The sequence below is a fragment of the Papilio xuthus genome, unplaced genomic scaffold, assembly GCF_000836235.2.
Source record: "Papilio xuthus unplaced genomic scaffold, Pxut_1.1 DF824992.1, whole genome shotgun sequence".
NCBI classification, from domain to species: domain Eukaryota; kingdom Metazoa; phylum Arthropoda; class Insecta; order Lepidoptera; family Papilionidae; genus Papilio; species Papilio xuthus.
The window spans coordinates 1925058-1941515 of record NW_013533657.1 but is presented as its reverse complement, the minus strand read 5'-3'; the positions used below and the strand labels follow the sequence as shown (position 1 = coordinate 1941515).

General features: G+C 33.7%; 1 protein-coding gene across 1 annotated transcript; it reads right to left on the bottom strand.

Moving 5' to 3' along the window:
* Window positions 1-239: 239 nt before the first annotated feature.
* LOC106126703 (protein MLP1 homolog) lies at window positions 240-15560 on the bottom strand. The gene is made up of 12 exons (XM_013324486.1): window positions 15406-15560; window positions 9196-9263; window positions 6015-6234; window positions 5602-5841; window positions 4745-4949; window positions 4079-4246; window positions 3545-3696; window positions 2794-2954; window positions 2097-2253; window positions 1481-1540; window positions 1235-1400; window positions 240-865 (listed from the first exon to the last, which is right to left on the bottom strand). The coding sequence occupies exons 1-12, from the start codon at window positions 15415-15417 to the stop codon at window positions 813-815; spliced, it is 1662 nt and encodes a 553-aa protein (XP_013179940.1). The 5' UTR covers window positions 15418-15560; the 3' UTR covers window positions 240-812.
* Window positions 15561-16458: the final 898 nt, after the last annotated feature.

Sequence of the window (16458 nt, the reverse complement as noted above, 5' to 3'; positions counted from 1 at the left end):
AATCTTGACTGTGATTGGTTGAATATTTTCAATTGAATTATCCATTGGAGACATCATTTTTTTAAATCGAAACTTTTCAGTGGTTGTAATAATTGTTGTATTGTTTTTGAAAATTACATAATATAAGTATTGAATAATAAACAAATGAAATTGTAATATTAATTGCTGTTTTATAAAAAAATATACATACAGGATTCAATATAATGCAACTTTTATATTTTTTTTTAAAACGGTTTTTCTTTTTTATGTCGATTAAATATCGAATACTTTAAAAGCAATGTTGTATTGATAAAAATGTTTTCTGTATTAAAAAATATGGAAATGTGCACGAATTTTACTGTAATAATTTACCAACGTAAGAAATATTGATTTATTAATATTGCACATAGGAAATTGAGGTTGTAAAACAGGTTTAAATAAAATAACCAATCTGTGAGACAAATAATTTGTGTGTAATATTGTTTAAGAACAATAAAAAATATGGTATCATTGTATGATTGTATGTACAGAATATAAAATTCAAACCATGTCATGTTCTCTCAGTTGTCAAGTTGTCAGTTTGACAGTTCCGCATGAAGTGACAGCTGGATGTCAAAGTAAAAATTCAAATGTATCATATAACTTGTACAATATAAAATATTATAGATCCCACGATTATAAAAGAGAATTAAATATTTGCAAAAGTTGTTCTAAAGTTTTATTTTACTGTTTCTCACCTCATCCTAAATCAGTCAATACAAAGCAAGACCACTTTGCACTTTAACTTACACTGTTAATTAGATCTACATTATTTGGTACGTATTTATGTTGCATCAGTTGGTCGCTTTCTCCTCGCTGTCGATCTCATGGGGGCCCGCGCTGTTGGCTGCAAAGGAAACATTTTATTACCAACATTACCTGTTGCCGACATTGATTATGTTTAAGAAACAAAAACAATGTAAATCAATATCGTAAAATCATCCTAAAAAGTTGCTTGTATAGTTTCCCTTCATTCTATTACGAAACAACTGAAGATATTGAAAAATGTAATTAATTAATCATTTTGACCTAAATACATTTATTTTATTCAATCAATTTGTTTAAAATTAATTAGGAAAGATTTCAAATATAGAATGATTGCCAAGTTTGTGTCACATCTGCATTGTGGTCTTTTTAAACATCTATCTTACTAGATTGACTAATTCGGAGCAATTTTTTTGACATTATTTGTATTTGAGTAATCATTAAGTCTTACTGTTTAATTTCGATTGCACAGTAAGCAGATTGGACTTTGCTTTGTCGAGCGCCTCCCCCAGGCCGGTCTTAATCTGACTAAACTCTTGTGTCACAAGGGACAGCCTTCCAAGTAAATAATTCAAGTTATCGTCCACTTCCGCCATGCGTGTCGTGATCAGAGTCACCTGGGAATAGAAACGATTAAATTAATTAGCTTCACTTACACCCGTATTTCCATTGAAATAAGAGTCAAATTCCTACTTACTTTTTCCTTCATGCTCTGCATAGTCGCGGCGCTGCCGTTCACGTATTGTTCCGTCTGTCCCTGTAAATGTATACGAAGTAAATCACCATTTAATATGTGATAGGGTTTTTAATTACATTACAATACTTGAAATGGCACGAGGGGACGAGAAAAACCCACGTAAAAGCGCGTTATAAAGAACATAATCACTTAAATGAACTACATTATACCGAGAATGTTTTGATACTTTACGTGGGTAATGCTATTCCCTGTGGGAATTATTATTGTCCAAGCTACATTAAATATTTGATATTGTAACGTTCCTGTTTGCTAACTCACATTATATACAGGCGTGTCCTTGTTTCATTATAATTGAATGTTTAATGGTTTTGAAAATAAAAAACACGACTTTTTGTTAAGGTACACCCCACCTTTTTTTTTAATTTGACAGTTATGACGTCACAATATGGCGTGGGTTGCATATTCTTATTTTTAACGCAATTTAACTCGTAGCCAGGAAATAATGCGTATAGTGTGCATTCTCATACATACATAAGCAACATCAGACCTCCGATCCCGCCGGCTTGTTTGCATTCCTGTACTTTTAAGATTGTGACAATTATAAAAACGATCTAACCGTAAGTTTATCTATTGCGGCCTTGCTGGCTGAGAGTTGCTGGTACATGCTGCCGATCTGCCGCCACACCTGCGTCATCTCTGACTCGATCTTAGCCGTTAAAGACATCATCGCGTTCATTTGACTGTTAACTATTGATGCTTCAGTCGCGTTGATGCTAAACAAAGAATAAAGTCTAGTTAACGTATGTTTACATTGCCCAAATATAGGTTATATCTCAGAATTTTGAAAGACGATGTTTATTAAACTATAAAACTATTCCTAAAAGATTTCGTTCCCATTATTTAGCATCTATACTTTCACATTGACTCACTAATGGTACAGCCATCAAAAACATTTAAATTGTTTTATTAGCCTTAATTCAAATTGACAGTTCGTGCTCCGCAACAAATTGTGGTACCCTTACAAATCACTATTTAACAAAGTAGGTTAAACGTTTCTGGGATCGTGTTCTTCAATATAGTCAATAACGGCTTCGGGTACTCAATTTATTAATTTATGAACAAAATGATTTATTAATAGCTGGATATTTAATTAGTCACAATAAGGGCTCGATCAAATAATCTTAAGTATTCTGAAAATTACACTTATTTTCAATAAAATCTCATTTAAACACAGTATTTTTTTCATTCTTTTTGAAAATGTCATCAACGATGACATTTGAATGGCGGCTATTGATTGTTGTGTATTAACTGACCTGTTGACAAGAGTATTGTTAAGATGCATGGTCTGCGCTTTGACCAGCTCCCTCATCTCGAGCAGTATCTGATGCATGCCGTGGTCTATGCGCTTCTTGTTCGCGATCACGTTGTCCGCCGTCTGCAGCATCACGTGCTCGTTCTTTGATAGAGCTTGCACCTGCCAGACCATAATAAGCAAATATTTTTTTATATAATACACCGAAAAGTAACTATTAATTGTTAGTATAAGAGGGGACGGGGCTACTAAAGAAAATCTGCTATTTGGGGGAAGACAGGGTGTTTGTACTGTGTTAAAATTGGAGTGTAACATGAAAGATTCTGACGATTCTAAGGAACACGTCGAAAAAGTTGAATGGACCTTAGGGTGATACCCTAAATATTTGTTGTAGAAATTAAAGTAACAAAATATTTCTTTTCTTTAATTAGTATGACAAAAATATTCACTCTATAATGCCTCCTTTGTTTATTTACATGATATAATAATAGTTCGGTTCTGTCAACAGCAACCTGTTGTTCGCCGATTTGTGCGCAAGTCGATAGTTTTTGCGTGAACATTACTCGTTCGTTTGAATTGTTCTATTTATAGTAGTCAAAATTACGCGTACATTGGGGAAATAATTGAATGAAGTTTTACGATAAATTTCCTAAGTGTTGTTATTTTCAATACAAAATGACTTGAACATTCTCCATTAGACGTGAAGCTTATATGTAAATCTCCATCCATAGATTATACATGTATGGACAAACCTCCTTGAGCAGCGTGGCGTAGCTCCGCGAGATGTCGTTGTAAGCGCGTTCGCTCATCGTGTTGCTCTGCGTGAGACTGTTCTGTATGTCGCCGTTAGTTGTCGCCAAACGGTCGCTCATTTCTCGAAGCTTCGTCGATATCTTCTCAACAGCTGCAAAAGAAAAAGAAAGAATCAATTTATAGCTTTGCAAGTTAAGTCAAGCCACCAACTCGTATGATATTGGGAAGAATTTTGTGCTGTCGCAGCGAAGAATAGATAAAAAAACTGTAATTTGGTGGATATTTCAAAATTTCTGATAGATTGGTTTTCTAATATGTAGACTAGTGCAGACACTAAACGTTCACGTACTAACTATTTAGAGTCTCGTAATGATTACTTAAGTAGTTCTTTAGTGTCCATTTCTTTCTCCATTATGACATTGTAACTACTCTGGGTGTGTAATAACATATAAATTATACCTCAAATGCTGGCAGTTTTTTGTATGATATTCGAACTTAAGAGAGAAGAAAATTTATTTCTTTGACGTCCTTACTGTTATCACTGTCATCGGTGATGTTGTGTCGAATGCTCTCGATGCTCTCCAGAGTGATGTTGAGAGCGAGCTGGGTGTCAGCACGTCGCGGCAGTTCTTTCCACGTGCTCTCCGCCTCAGACAGCAGCTGTTGGATCTTCTTTATCTCTCCTTCCTGACGCTCCATTACTACATGGAAAATGTGGCAAATTTATTAAGACTATGTTACTCCCACATATATAGCTATTTTCCATTAAAAGACACGTCAAATTAAGTCCGGCCGTTTCGAAGATTACCATACATAAGCAAAAAAAAATGATTTTCCTTTATAAGTGAAATATTATTATTCTTAGCTTAAGACATTAGCTTAAATTATTTCTGAGGGTTGTTAAAACCCTCGTATATCTTGTTTCTAAATTCAACGTACTAAGGTCATTTCATTTTTTGATCTTTAATTACTCTTCAAATGCGATTGTTATTATTTTCCTCATTCGTCTAGGTCTGTGTTTATTTTCCATTCCATTATATATTAAAAAATGGGTTGATTGTTTTCTATGTTTATATTAAGTTGTTGTTTTACCTTTTATGAATAGATAAAAACATGTGACGTATCCAAAGAACATCGTCCTCTCGCGCGCATCTCTTTGTAAGGGCACACAAAGACATAACAATAGTCTGTATACGTACCAGTGGTCATCTTATTGTGCCAGGCGTCGTCCGCAAGCGCGACCTCGTTGAGAGGCACAAAGTCCGTCATCACCTTGCTGGCGGTGCCGTTGTACTCGTTCAGTTTCAGCTCGTATTTGTTGAGCAACTTCTCCGCCTCAGAGATGTGGCGCTCGAACGGATTTGATGCGGACGCTATGCTTGAGCACATCAGTTGCAATGATTCCTGTATATCGAATGGATTGCACATGTTGTAAATAAATCGAAGCTATCTACTATTTTATTTTAGTGTAGATTTTGTGAAATCGGATTCGACAGTCGCTATTGGTCGAAAAGTCTGACGATGATGTAAATATCAAGCGCACTACAGACGTTTTCCTTTGTTCAGTTCAAATGATAATTCAACCTATTTCATTAAAACCGAACTGAACTTATTACATTCATCACGATCATTTCAATGGTTTTGTTTTTTTCATTTAATGTCATTGGAATATTTCAGCCTGTTTACAATATTACGACGATAAAATAATGTAATATTTCTACACAGCAATATTGTTTTGTTCCAGCAGGGTCAAAATGTTAAGATAAGAATTTGAGGAAGGAAAAAGACGCTTATGTTTACAATGTCAACATGATCAATATTAAAAGTCAACGTATTTGTTCGATTGCCAAATAATACGCAAATTACATTATAGGAAAACAGCCAAGACATTTTATGCAAACAAATATAGAACTAAATAATGGAAATTTTGAAATCGACCAATAAATATATTTGTCCGGAGATCCTATAGTGTACACCAAGTTGCAAAAGAAATTGACATCCGTTCTGCACTTTAGAAATTTGCGGTTTGAAAATTAGGTGGTAAAATAAAACTCACCTTGGTCAAACTCTTTTTAAGGTCTTCCACTTCTTTCTGAATGGCGTCTAGTTTCTGGTCAGTGCCGTCGAGTCTCGTAGCCACTGGATCCTTTTTGGTAGTCAAGTTGTTCTCAGCTGGTGCAGTCTCAGGCTGAGGTTTAACGTTCTTCACGGTCTCCGTTAGTGCTTGGATAGACTTCTTTATTTCTTCTAGAGTATCTTCCGTCTTCTTACGCTGTTCTTTTTCTCTCTCTTCTTTCTGATTTGAAAATTAAACTGTTTTAATTAGCAATTTTTATCTTTAAAACAAATTTAATATGTAATTGCAAGAAGCATTTTATGTAATAAAGAGAGATATTAAGTCTCTTGGTAGAAAAATATAGATACACTTAACTTTTAACGTTAATGGATGATTTAGTTAAACATACATACCTGGAACAGTATCGTCTCAACATTGGATAATCTCTCATCTAATCTAGAAACGATTCCCTTTATGGGTTCGAGGGCACGATGCCGCTTCTCCAAACCTGCTACCATTTTCTTCAGCTGTTCCCCAAATGTCCGCTCTCTGAACTCGTGTCGCTCCAGCTTGTCCTCAGATACCCGGAACATGTGGATTAAGGATAGCATCGCGTCTCGTATATCTTCAGTGCTATAATAAGTAAGAAATGAAAGCTTAATTACGCTTTCGCTTTTTAATTAAAGTATATTCGAGAACTTTAGAACAAAAGTAGTTTAGTGCAGGCGATAGAATAACATTTGATTTTCACTTCTTATTTCACACATGGTTAATTTTACCTTAGTATATATTATTAATGCGAATGTTTAGATGGATGGATCGATGTTTGAAGGTATCTCAAGTAGAGCTGAACAGATCCGACTGAAACACATAGGCTACCAATTAAGTTTTTTTTTAATTCTACGCGGACGGTGTCGCGGGCGACAACTAGTATTTTATAAAGGTTGGAGGTGTGTTCTGATTGCTTGTTTGCTTCCTCTTATTAAAAAAAGTCGTTATCTGCAGCACAAGAAGTTGAAAATAGTAAAACTGTATGATTTATGAGTTAATAACGTCTAAGCACTTTTCTGCTAACGGGATTTCCTTATCAGCCCCTTTCGAAGTCAAATGACTTATAAGTTTAACTAAACACTTTAGGTTTTAAAACGTTAGTTACGCCATGTTTTGTTCGGTAAACGCAATACATTAAGAAAAGCTCGTTTTGTCTTTTATTCAAATTTATTTGACGAGAGGGCGATGATCTGTATGACTCTTGTACAAACCACGTAAGTACTAAGTGTCATAAAACAAAGATTTTGCCGCGGGTTTTCCAAACTTCAGTTAAACAGTTCTTAAGTTTATCGTATCAGACTATCGTACGATCACGTATGTCGTTCATAAGGTAGGTTTTTAATGACATTAAGCTTTAGAATAGACTGAAAAAAGAAAATGGTGTAAAGTGCTACAATATAACGGAGTAATTTAATTGGGTTGAAGTCTGTAAATTTAATTATGTCTATTTTTTATTAAGTAGCCCTTACAGTATTCCAATACATTGTGGAGTAGGGTAGTCACACTAGTCTTGGACCACTGGTATTTCATAATTCGAGATACAATTATGAATCAATAGAATACTTATGCAATGAAGTACTTACGTGTTACATAATAGCCCTAAGATTTAAACAATGAGCCGTACGCGGGGAGAAAGGTGACGCGTTACGCAAGAGTAACCGCTAAATGGTACAAAATGAATTTGATCTAACACATCACTAAACAACTTATGCAATGGATGTCGAAAATAAAAACAAGAGAGATACATCGCCTACATGTATTTATAAATTAGTTCACGGCTCGGACAAAATCGATACATTGATTGCTAACAAGACGTTGATATAGTTAGATAGTGCTATAAACTTATACGTTTAGTACCACACAGAAGACAGGCGTCAAGTGGAAGCAATTCCGCGTTTCGTCTGATGAGTGTGCGTCCCGGAGGCCTGATTTAGTCCTTTGTCCCTTCCTACCCTTTTTCTTATAAGGAAAGGATGGGAAGTGGAAGTGGACTTTCCGGATGAGAGTATGCATGGGAAGGGAAAATATTTTCTTTCTGTGCATCCTCTCCTCCGTCGATTTAAGGTAGGCAAGGCATATGCAATTGTGTATGTCTATGGGCAACGGTCACTTCGCTACTTCAGCGATTTCAAGTGGCCGCTCGCTCGTTTGCCACCTTATGATATAAAAAAAAAGTATAAAAGTAAATCTTTTTCATGTTTTTTTATTAATTTAAATTATTTTTTTTTAAATTTAAAATATTAGCAGATTTTTTTGTAAACTTGTAATATTTCTTTAACTATTCCAACTAAGATCTAGGCTTGTGCTAGGATATGGTTTACGACGATAGTCGAATGGCGGAATTCGAACCCTCGACCTCGTGCTCGGAAATCCGTACCCATTGGACTATTGACGCTTTTTTATGATAGAGAGATTCCTCTCTACATATGATCACCAAACGAAATTCTTATGTAGTTTATTGTTTTATATTTATAAATACTTTTGTGATGCCAAATGCTCAATCAAGTTATGTCATCTTACGATTGTTTTGTTTTAATTCGATATTACAGTTTTTAAATAATAATTATTTATTTGTCATTCTTAATATATGTATTTATAGTTCGAAATAAGACATAAACTGTGTCTTTTATACGTGAAATTCAGCCTTTTCAATCGTACTAACATTATAAATGCGAATGTTCGTATGGATGGATGTTTGTTAGAAGATATCCTCAGTACGGCTGCATGGATCTCGCTGAAATTTGGCATAGATGTAGAATGCAGTCTGGTAGAACACATAGTTTACTAATTATAATAAGTTTTTTTTTTATTCCGCGCGGAATCACGGGCGGCAGCTAGTTATTTTAATAATTAAATAAAGCGAGAATTAGATTCACAGGGTGTTTGTTATGACCACATTGATTTCATTACACGTTCACGAGAGAGTTTGATATTTTTATTACATTTTCCCTTTAACATTGGACCGTTAACGATGTAATCAAATTTTTTTACGCCTACGCAGTAATAAAATCTTACATAAAAAGATCAATGGTTAACATTTAAATAATCCATTGGAGTTTCTATTCATAGAATTAACCACAGAGAAGAGAAATGTATGGATGCACGTATGTTATCGGTATACATTAGCCGTTCAATGGAGATTTATTACATTCTATTAACCAATGATTTAGAGGGAGATAAAACAGTTTGTAAAGTTATTTATTGGTTACTACCGCTCACTGATGGAAGTCAGTCCACTTAGGGTCACAGCATCCGTTTGCTTTTATGCTATTTTGATATTATAGGTCTCTCCGCTATGTCTGCTTTTAATTAATACCATTTTCGTCTTTTTTGGAGTTGACTTCTTCGATATATATATATATGAAACTTGTTTGATCTTACTATATCTTACTCGTGTTTGAAGGTATCTCCAGAACGGCTGAACGGATATCGCTGAAATTTGGCGTAGATTTAGAACATAGGCTACTTATTAAGTTTTTTTTAATACCATGCGAAAGGAGTCGACGGCGGCAGCTAGTAAACAATATAGCAAAATATACTCACGTGACATTCCGACATCGCGCCGGCGGACTGCATACAAGTAGTATGGCCGCAACGCACCACCATAACCTCTGGAAAGAAAGTAAAATGTATATCCTGACCAGGAAAGTAGTAAACCTGTTTTGAAAGTATTCTATATCGTATCAGTTTAAAATCTACATCAATGTACATGAAATTTAGTATGGTAATATGCTAATAAAATCGTCTTCATATTTCAGAGTCGATTTTCATCAAAATTCATTGTTTATTTGTATACCTTATATATAATAACATTTACGATTGTATCTTTATTCTTGTATTATTTTGATACATGTCTACAAGTGTTCATAAATAATAAACAGCTAATGTTAATGTCCAGGGGGAACTAGATAAGCGGGTCGGGTTATCGCATGATCCCACCTCTAATCATTCAATGTTACGATTCCATTCAATATTGACGTCGCAAACTTATAACTACTGTTATACGTTGAAATGATTTATTTTTTACACCTATAAACAAATGAATATCAGTCATGTAATTTTACAGTGGGATTCCACCTCACATAAAAACATATAGTCATCGTGAGATAAGAATATGTTACCGTATAGTTGTTTCGGCAATGGAAACCTACGGTTACACATACACTATATAGTAATTTATAATAAGTATGTCTTTCATTATCATCTAACCCAACAATAAAAATCTTACAAACACAAATTCCAAAATCATTTCTATACCTAATCTGTTTTATTTGATCTCTGAAGCCCTAGTCTGGTTATAGGCTTCACTTCACTTAACCATAAAATTTGATATAACATGTCCGGTTGTTTTATTATGGATACCATGTAAACTGTCAAGAAGTGTTAGTAGCCCGGTGTCGTGGTTGTCGCGGAGAGTCGAGAGACAGCTTCTAAAAATAATTTGTCAGTTTTAACTACATGTTCATCATGCGCTCCCATTTAATTTAGCCAAAGAGCACCTGCCAGAGGAAAATGAGAACTATCTAAAGGTATTTAGAATTACTATCGCCTGTCTGTTGTTTGTCAAATGTTGTTTATTTTGTTTTATATACCTTCTTGTTAGTTACTTCATATTATTTTTCTTCTGAACACATACTTATCGTAGTCTAAAAGGGTATATTAATAGTTCTAATTATTAGCGGTAGACTTCGAACTGTCATGAAAGATTTCCTTGATACCCTGATGTGCTGAGCTTAACAAAACGACAAAATTGTAAGTGCATTTTATAGTTACGAGTTACCAGTAAATATGATATAATAAAACTTAAACTGATGTTACTTGTAAGAATGTTTTCATTATATTAGTAGTATTATACACAAACCAACGTAACATAACTTAATAGTTATCGTAAAGTTATGACATTAAAGAAAATACTGCAAGGACGTGCTATTTTAATACGTCACAGTCGCAGGGTCATGTTTAACAACCATAGATTTTTAAAACAACCATTCACTGTACACCATTGTTTATGGGAACATAGACAAGAATTTTATACAAAAGAAAAGAGAAATAGAAGTCTAAAATCGCGTTACTTCTTCAAAGAAAAATATTCCAAGTGTCTTATAGAGTTCATTGTCGTTCGTCTTCATAATGTTTGATAGGAAGCTATTAAACATTAATATTTTACGACTTCGTAACTAATAAACATGAATACCACTGTGTTACACTCTCTTATTTCGTAGTGACTGTTTTACGGGCAGTAAATTGAAAAGCGTCGTAATCCCGAAGTCGCGGTTAACGTAACTATTTATAACGAAGTGGTTAGAGAGACATCACATCGTCGTTACAACTATAAATTTAGATTTATAGTACAAGATTAACTGGTATTAAAAAGTAAATAAAGATTGAATATTTTAGATAAATGTCGTGATTTTTATCTCCTATATTCATATTGTTAAAATATTGTTTCTGTCCGTTTCATCGGATTGTTACAAATTGTAATGTTCTATTTGTTTAGGACATTTTGTATTATGTTTAAAGAGATCCGCCCAACTAAGGACACAAATTAAACATATATCTTAATATTATCTGCTTACAAGGATTAAATGGTACAAGCGTATTTAACTTCACAAAGGTTTTGAAGAAAAGTGACACTTTATTATTACCGAAGAAATGACTAAAGTTTAGCCGGAACAAATATATTTATTATACTTGGCCAAACCCTATTGTTACCCATTTAACCTATACCTAGTTTTCACCTAATCGTTTTGATCTAGGCCACATGTTAAGAGAAATTTATGCGCTGTGATACTAAATAATAAATGAATTTTACTTCGTGTCGTCTTTTGTACTGCTCTTGTTCAATTTAACTGCGCTTTTCATATGAATAAATAAACGAGCATCGTAGCAGGCTATTATTTTCTTATTCCTCATATTTTTTCGTCTGTAGATCTTAGTCGGCTATCACAACGCGTTACTGGCCAACTGTTGTTGTTGATTTCTATAAAATGTTTGTTTTGTTAGGAAGAAAATCCGACACTGTACCGGTGTGTCGTCGCAACACTAGCCTTATTAAAATGTCTTATGTCCCTAATCACTTTGACACTTGACTTTGTTAGGAAAGCGCGCCATTCGCTCTAAATAATTCTTACTAATGATATCTAAAACTTTGTAGCAAGTTGTAACGTAAATAATGTATGCACGCAATGAATTCTTATTACGAGATAAAACCTGCCCGCAGTGGCTTAACGTTGTGTATTTAAATTAACTCCATTGACCACGCGCTAGCCTTTAGTTAAGGTATGGTTCGTCAGATCGGGTGTTATATTTTTAATATTACAAAACTTCGATACAATAGGTGTATGTTTGAAAAGCTATTTCCCACACTAGTACTCTTCGATAAAACTGCGATTGTATTCTACAGTAGGTCTAACATCTCATTTTTATAACTAAAATTTATCAGTTTAATTTACACATTTTCTACGACCAGATGTGGAAATACTTGGTCATATGGTATAGAGTTATTACAAATGTATCGTAAAAAACGATGAAAAAATTAAGGACTTCATTACTAAATAGATTTTGTGCAACAAAAAATCCTAGATCACCCTCTTGAAATAAGTTATCTTCTAATAGACCTACATATTGTTACATAAATAGACATTGTGAAGTGTACCAAGTGACGTCTGAACTTAGGTACGTCTGCCATGATCTGAATGCATTCACTATTAGATTGCGGGAGATACTTGAACACATTATGACGTCATTCACCACAAGAAGGGTAGCGGTATTAATAGAAATTCGCTTCATCGACCGACGAGATAGTTAAAGAGCGTATATTTACATTCTATATGTCTTGAGAGATCCAATATCTTAAGCTACAAATGCGTAAGCTTAAGATTTTGGATCATAGTATCTTTAAGTAGACATATACAATATTAGTTTTTGCATTTTACATTTACAAAAAACATTTTGTAGAAAATATTTCAGGTACACACCTCGGCAAACAATAAGAATCATACACCAATAAAGCTTTAAGGGCGATTATTATGTGAGTATTTGACATCGAATTAGAAAACCAGGAAAACCGTACCCTAATTAAAAATAATCAGATTATAGATTCGATAAAAAGGCGTCTAAGATAATCTTCCCTTCAATAACTATAAAGTTCGTTAACATTACTTCTTAGTTTTACGTTTATATATTTTTGATGGAAACCAGATTATGAATAAAATATTCCTGTTCATCAAAATGGCGGTTGGGTGGTGCAGTAGCGTAGTGCAATGCATAACGGAGTTTGATTATAACGGGAACACACGCCTGATCTGAGCTGGAATAAACCACTACCTATAAACTCTGCCTAGTCTTGTACCGAATCAATGAATGAGTCAAAATTATTTAGTTAGATTAGATCGCGAATCCAGAGTAGTCAAACTTTGGTTACCAGTTCTTTGTACGTGTGAGAAGTTATCTGTCCCAAAAAATATAAATTTATATTAATTTTATGAAGAGGAAAGATTTGATTGTTTGCGTTGAATAGGCTCCGAAACTACTGCACTGATTTGAATAATTCTTCCACTGTTGGGAAGTTACACTATCCCCGGGTGACCTAGGCTATAGTAATTACTATTTTTTCTTAAATCCGCGCGAACGACGTTAGGAGCAACTTTACTTTAATTCCTATAAATAGAAATTGACGATATAATAAAACTTTATACGTTATTTCCTTAACTGGAAACGTCCAATGATTTTTTAAATTTAAAAACAAAGGTGATACTTGATAACCGCACCGCTTGTAAATATGGGTCTGCGATGTTTGCAGTTGTAAAGATAAGACGGCTAGGTTGTGTTTGGACAACAAACATGGTTTAAGTGTTACAGTTTGCAGTGTTTTAAAGATTTTTGTCACTCTAAATAAAGAAAAGTAGTTCTAAATACATTCTAAGGAGCAAAATCTATGGATGCTTACAATAGACTCGTTGTTCGTGCGAAACTAAGCAAAACGTTTCCTAGTTACTATGTATTATTAAATAGCGTACATACATAATTATTTGCTTATGATAAGAAACAAAGAAGTATTCATGCGCCTACGCATTTGCTGTATGCCTACTGGTTGCATTGGAAACTCACATAATATCCATAAATCTACTTTGAGGAATTTTATCGTACGCAAATTAGTAACATCACAAAATTTTAAATATGATTTATTATTTTTGTTAATTTTACAGCCAATTTTTCAATGGCTTTACAGCAGCTTTCTGACTACTACAGTTCTATTTGTCAGAATATAACAAAGACTAATAACTCTTATAAAATCAAGTCACACGCGACAGTGTAGCTCGCAAATGTGCAAATTTAGACAAATATCTAAAATTATCTCCCAAAGATGACGTTAGTGACAAAGGGAAAGGAATCTGAGATCAGAATTGCTGAGTGTGGACCTTGGCCGAAATCCAGACGAGCAAACTGTGCAGCTGGGCACGACTTACGCGGACTTTACTTTGAAAATCAGCTTTGACAATGTATATTGTAGACCCAATGTTATTTACATAGAAAACATGTACATTTGAAATATATAAAAAAAACATTTTTTAGTTACACCAACAAATCTCACGATTGAAATAAAATCAGCAAGATTTAAAATAAAGATGTAATTTGTTGTGCGGTTTGATAGTCCGTGTTAGATTGATACATGCTTCTGTTTACGGTGGCTCCAAACATTTTTAATTTCATTTTTATGTTTTCTTTTTTATTTAACGACCTCAAAGACAAAGATTAGCGTTTGAATCTAATGGTAACTTTATTCATCTAGTCAACAATTAACTAAAAAAATAGTTTTTCCACACATTGCATAAGTTTATAGAATAACTATGATTACTATTTCATCTGTTTATCTCAGAGTAGTTAGATAATGATAATTGCGTAAACTTACGCTTAGATTTATATGATGGTTGATTGCTTAGTGCTACTTTACTTAGTCAAATGAGTGACTTCAATATTAGCGATTACTCTACTATTCAGCACGAGTGATTTGATCTGTTTTTTTGATTTATTTTTTGAAATTGAACAACATTGCAAATAAGATTAAGATTTTGTATCTCTATTACTCTTTGTCACATACTTACACTTTTAAAGGTATATAAAAAAACAAAGGCGTATTGTCGTTCCGTTTTCCAAGAAATTAAAAAAAAAACAATGAATTGGACAGTCACGAAGGCGCGAAAACGGTAGGGCAGCTCGGGGCAATAAACTTTCATATCGATGGCTAGGTGTTATTGATGAGACGAGAATTAATGACAACTCTAGAAATTCCTGCCCTTCGAAACTTGATTTTTTTAGGTCGTTACCTACACGTGCTGTATGTAAACCTTTGAAAGTGAATGGTTATTTATGTGTTAGATCGATTTAATTTGCAAATCAATGCGTTTATCTTGTAAACATTATTTTAATACGTCGATTAAGAATTTAAATAGTTATGCAAAACCATTTAATCGGAATTGCAATAAATGACTGCATAACAGTGTGCTTACAAATATTTATTATTCAACTATTAAGATGAAAACAATATAAATAATAAAATAAATTTGCCAACCTATCGGTTATTCTCAGAACAAGATTGTCAATCGTATTTTTTTTGTTAATAAAATCGTATTATTGTAACCCATGTCTATTGATTCAATTTAAAAGCTTTAACACTGTTTAAAATCCCTAATGAAATTTTAATAAAAATTTAAATTTTAATGCAATTATAAAGTTTGCATAATAGTCACTTACCAAACTTTTCATGACGACGCCGGCAATTTATATAAATTCAAACCAAAAAATCACGATTTTTAGATATCAGTTTTTTTCGTTGTAACAAGAAGCGCGTATCACTACTACGCGCTCGCGCAGTCCGTCGCGAACTGAACGATGAACCTTTGCGGTTGCGCCGGCGCCGGTGCATGCAGGGTGAACGAATGCGTGCTTGTCTTGTAGCGCCTTGACGAGAACTTTTACAGTACGCGACATCGTTACGACCTCACGGCACTATAACGATTTCAGGACGCTACCACGAAACTTATCAAAAGTAATAGTCGTTTATTAATTTATCCTAGATACTAAATAAACATTGACACTCAACTCGACAAAAAATTGTTAACACAAGCTAGGTCTACTTGTGAAAATTTTATATCAGACTTATCGTTACTTACCGTTTCACTTATATTTTTCTAGCTGAAAAAAAATCCTCTTGGTGACTGTGTTTAAACCTTTTTCATTTTATTAGTAAAGTTTTTTCGAAGTTAAAATATATTATGATAAAATCTTTGACTTCCCGTCGTGTCGTAATAGTGTAAATGTTCCCACTATAACTCTTTACCATGAGCATCTTATTTTCGGTAGTCTAACATTAAACAGCTGTCCATAAAGTCATTAATTTTCTTAAATATAAACAAAGAACTGCCAGCAACAGATAAGACAGGACGTTGCTCTTCAAAGATTTCGGTTAAGTTAACAAAGACTATCTACATTTTATGAGACTCGCCTATATGCCTCGAGTATTACTAATGATATCATTTTTGAAAGTTGGTTTTCACAAATTTGCTCATCCACAATAGAACTACTTTCATTTTACCTACTTTTAAATTCGCCCACTACTAATAGGCGAGAGGACTAAAAATCTTTTATTCACGTAATTCATACTTTGTAGATTAATATCTTGACGTGGGTGTGCCTAAAATAAACTTGCATTAAATATTCATTTAAGCGTAAAAATAGAATAAAAGCACCCGATTCTTAAACAATATATTAGGGAAATAAAATAAACAAACAATAACATTCACAATT

Bases quoted from the DNA above. Each gene is read 5' to 3' on its own strand.
- LOC106126703 (XM_013324486.1), bottom strand. The intron at 3,697-4,078 runs GTAAGGACGTCA...TTTCTTTTGCAG, and splicing joins CACCGATGACAGTGATAACA to CTGTTGAGAAGATATCGACG. The intron at 866-1,234 runs GTAAGACTTAAT...TTTCCTTTGCAG, and splicing joins TGTGCAATCGAAATTAAACA to CCAACAGCGCGGGCCCCCAT.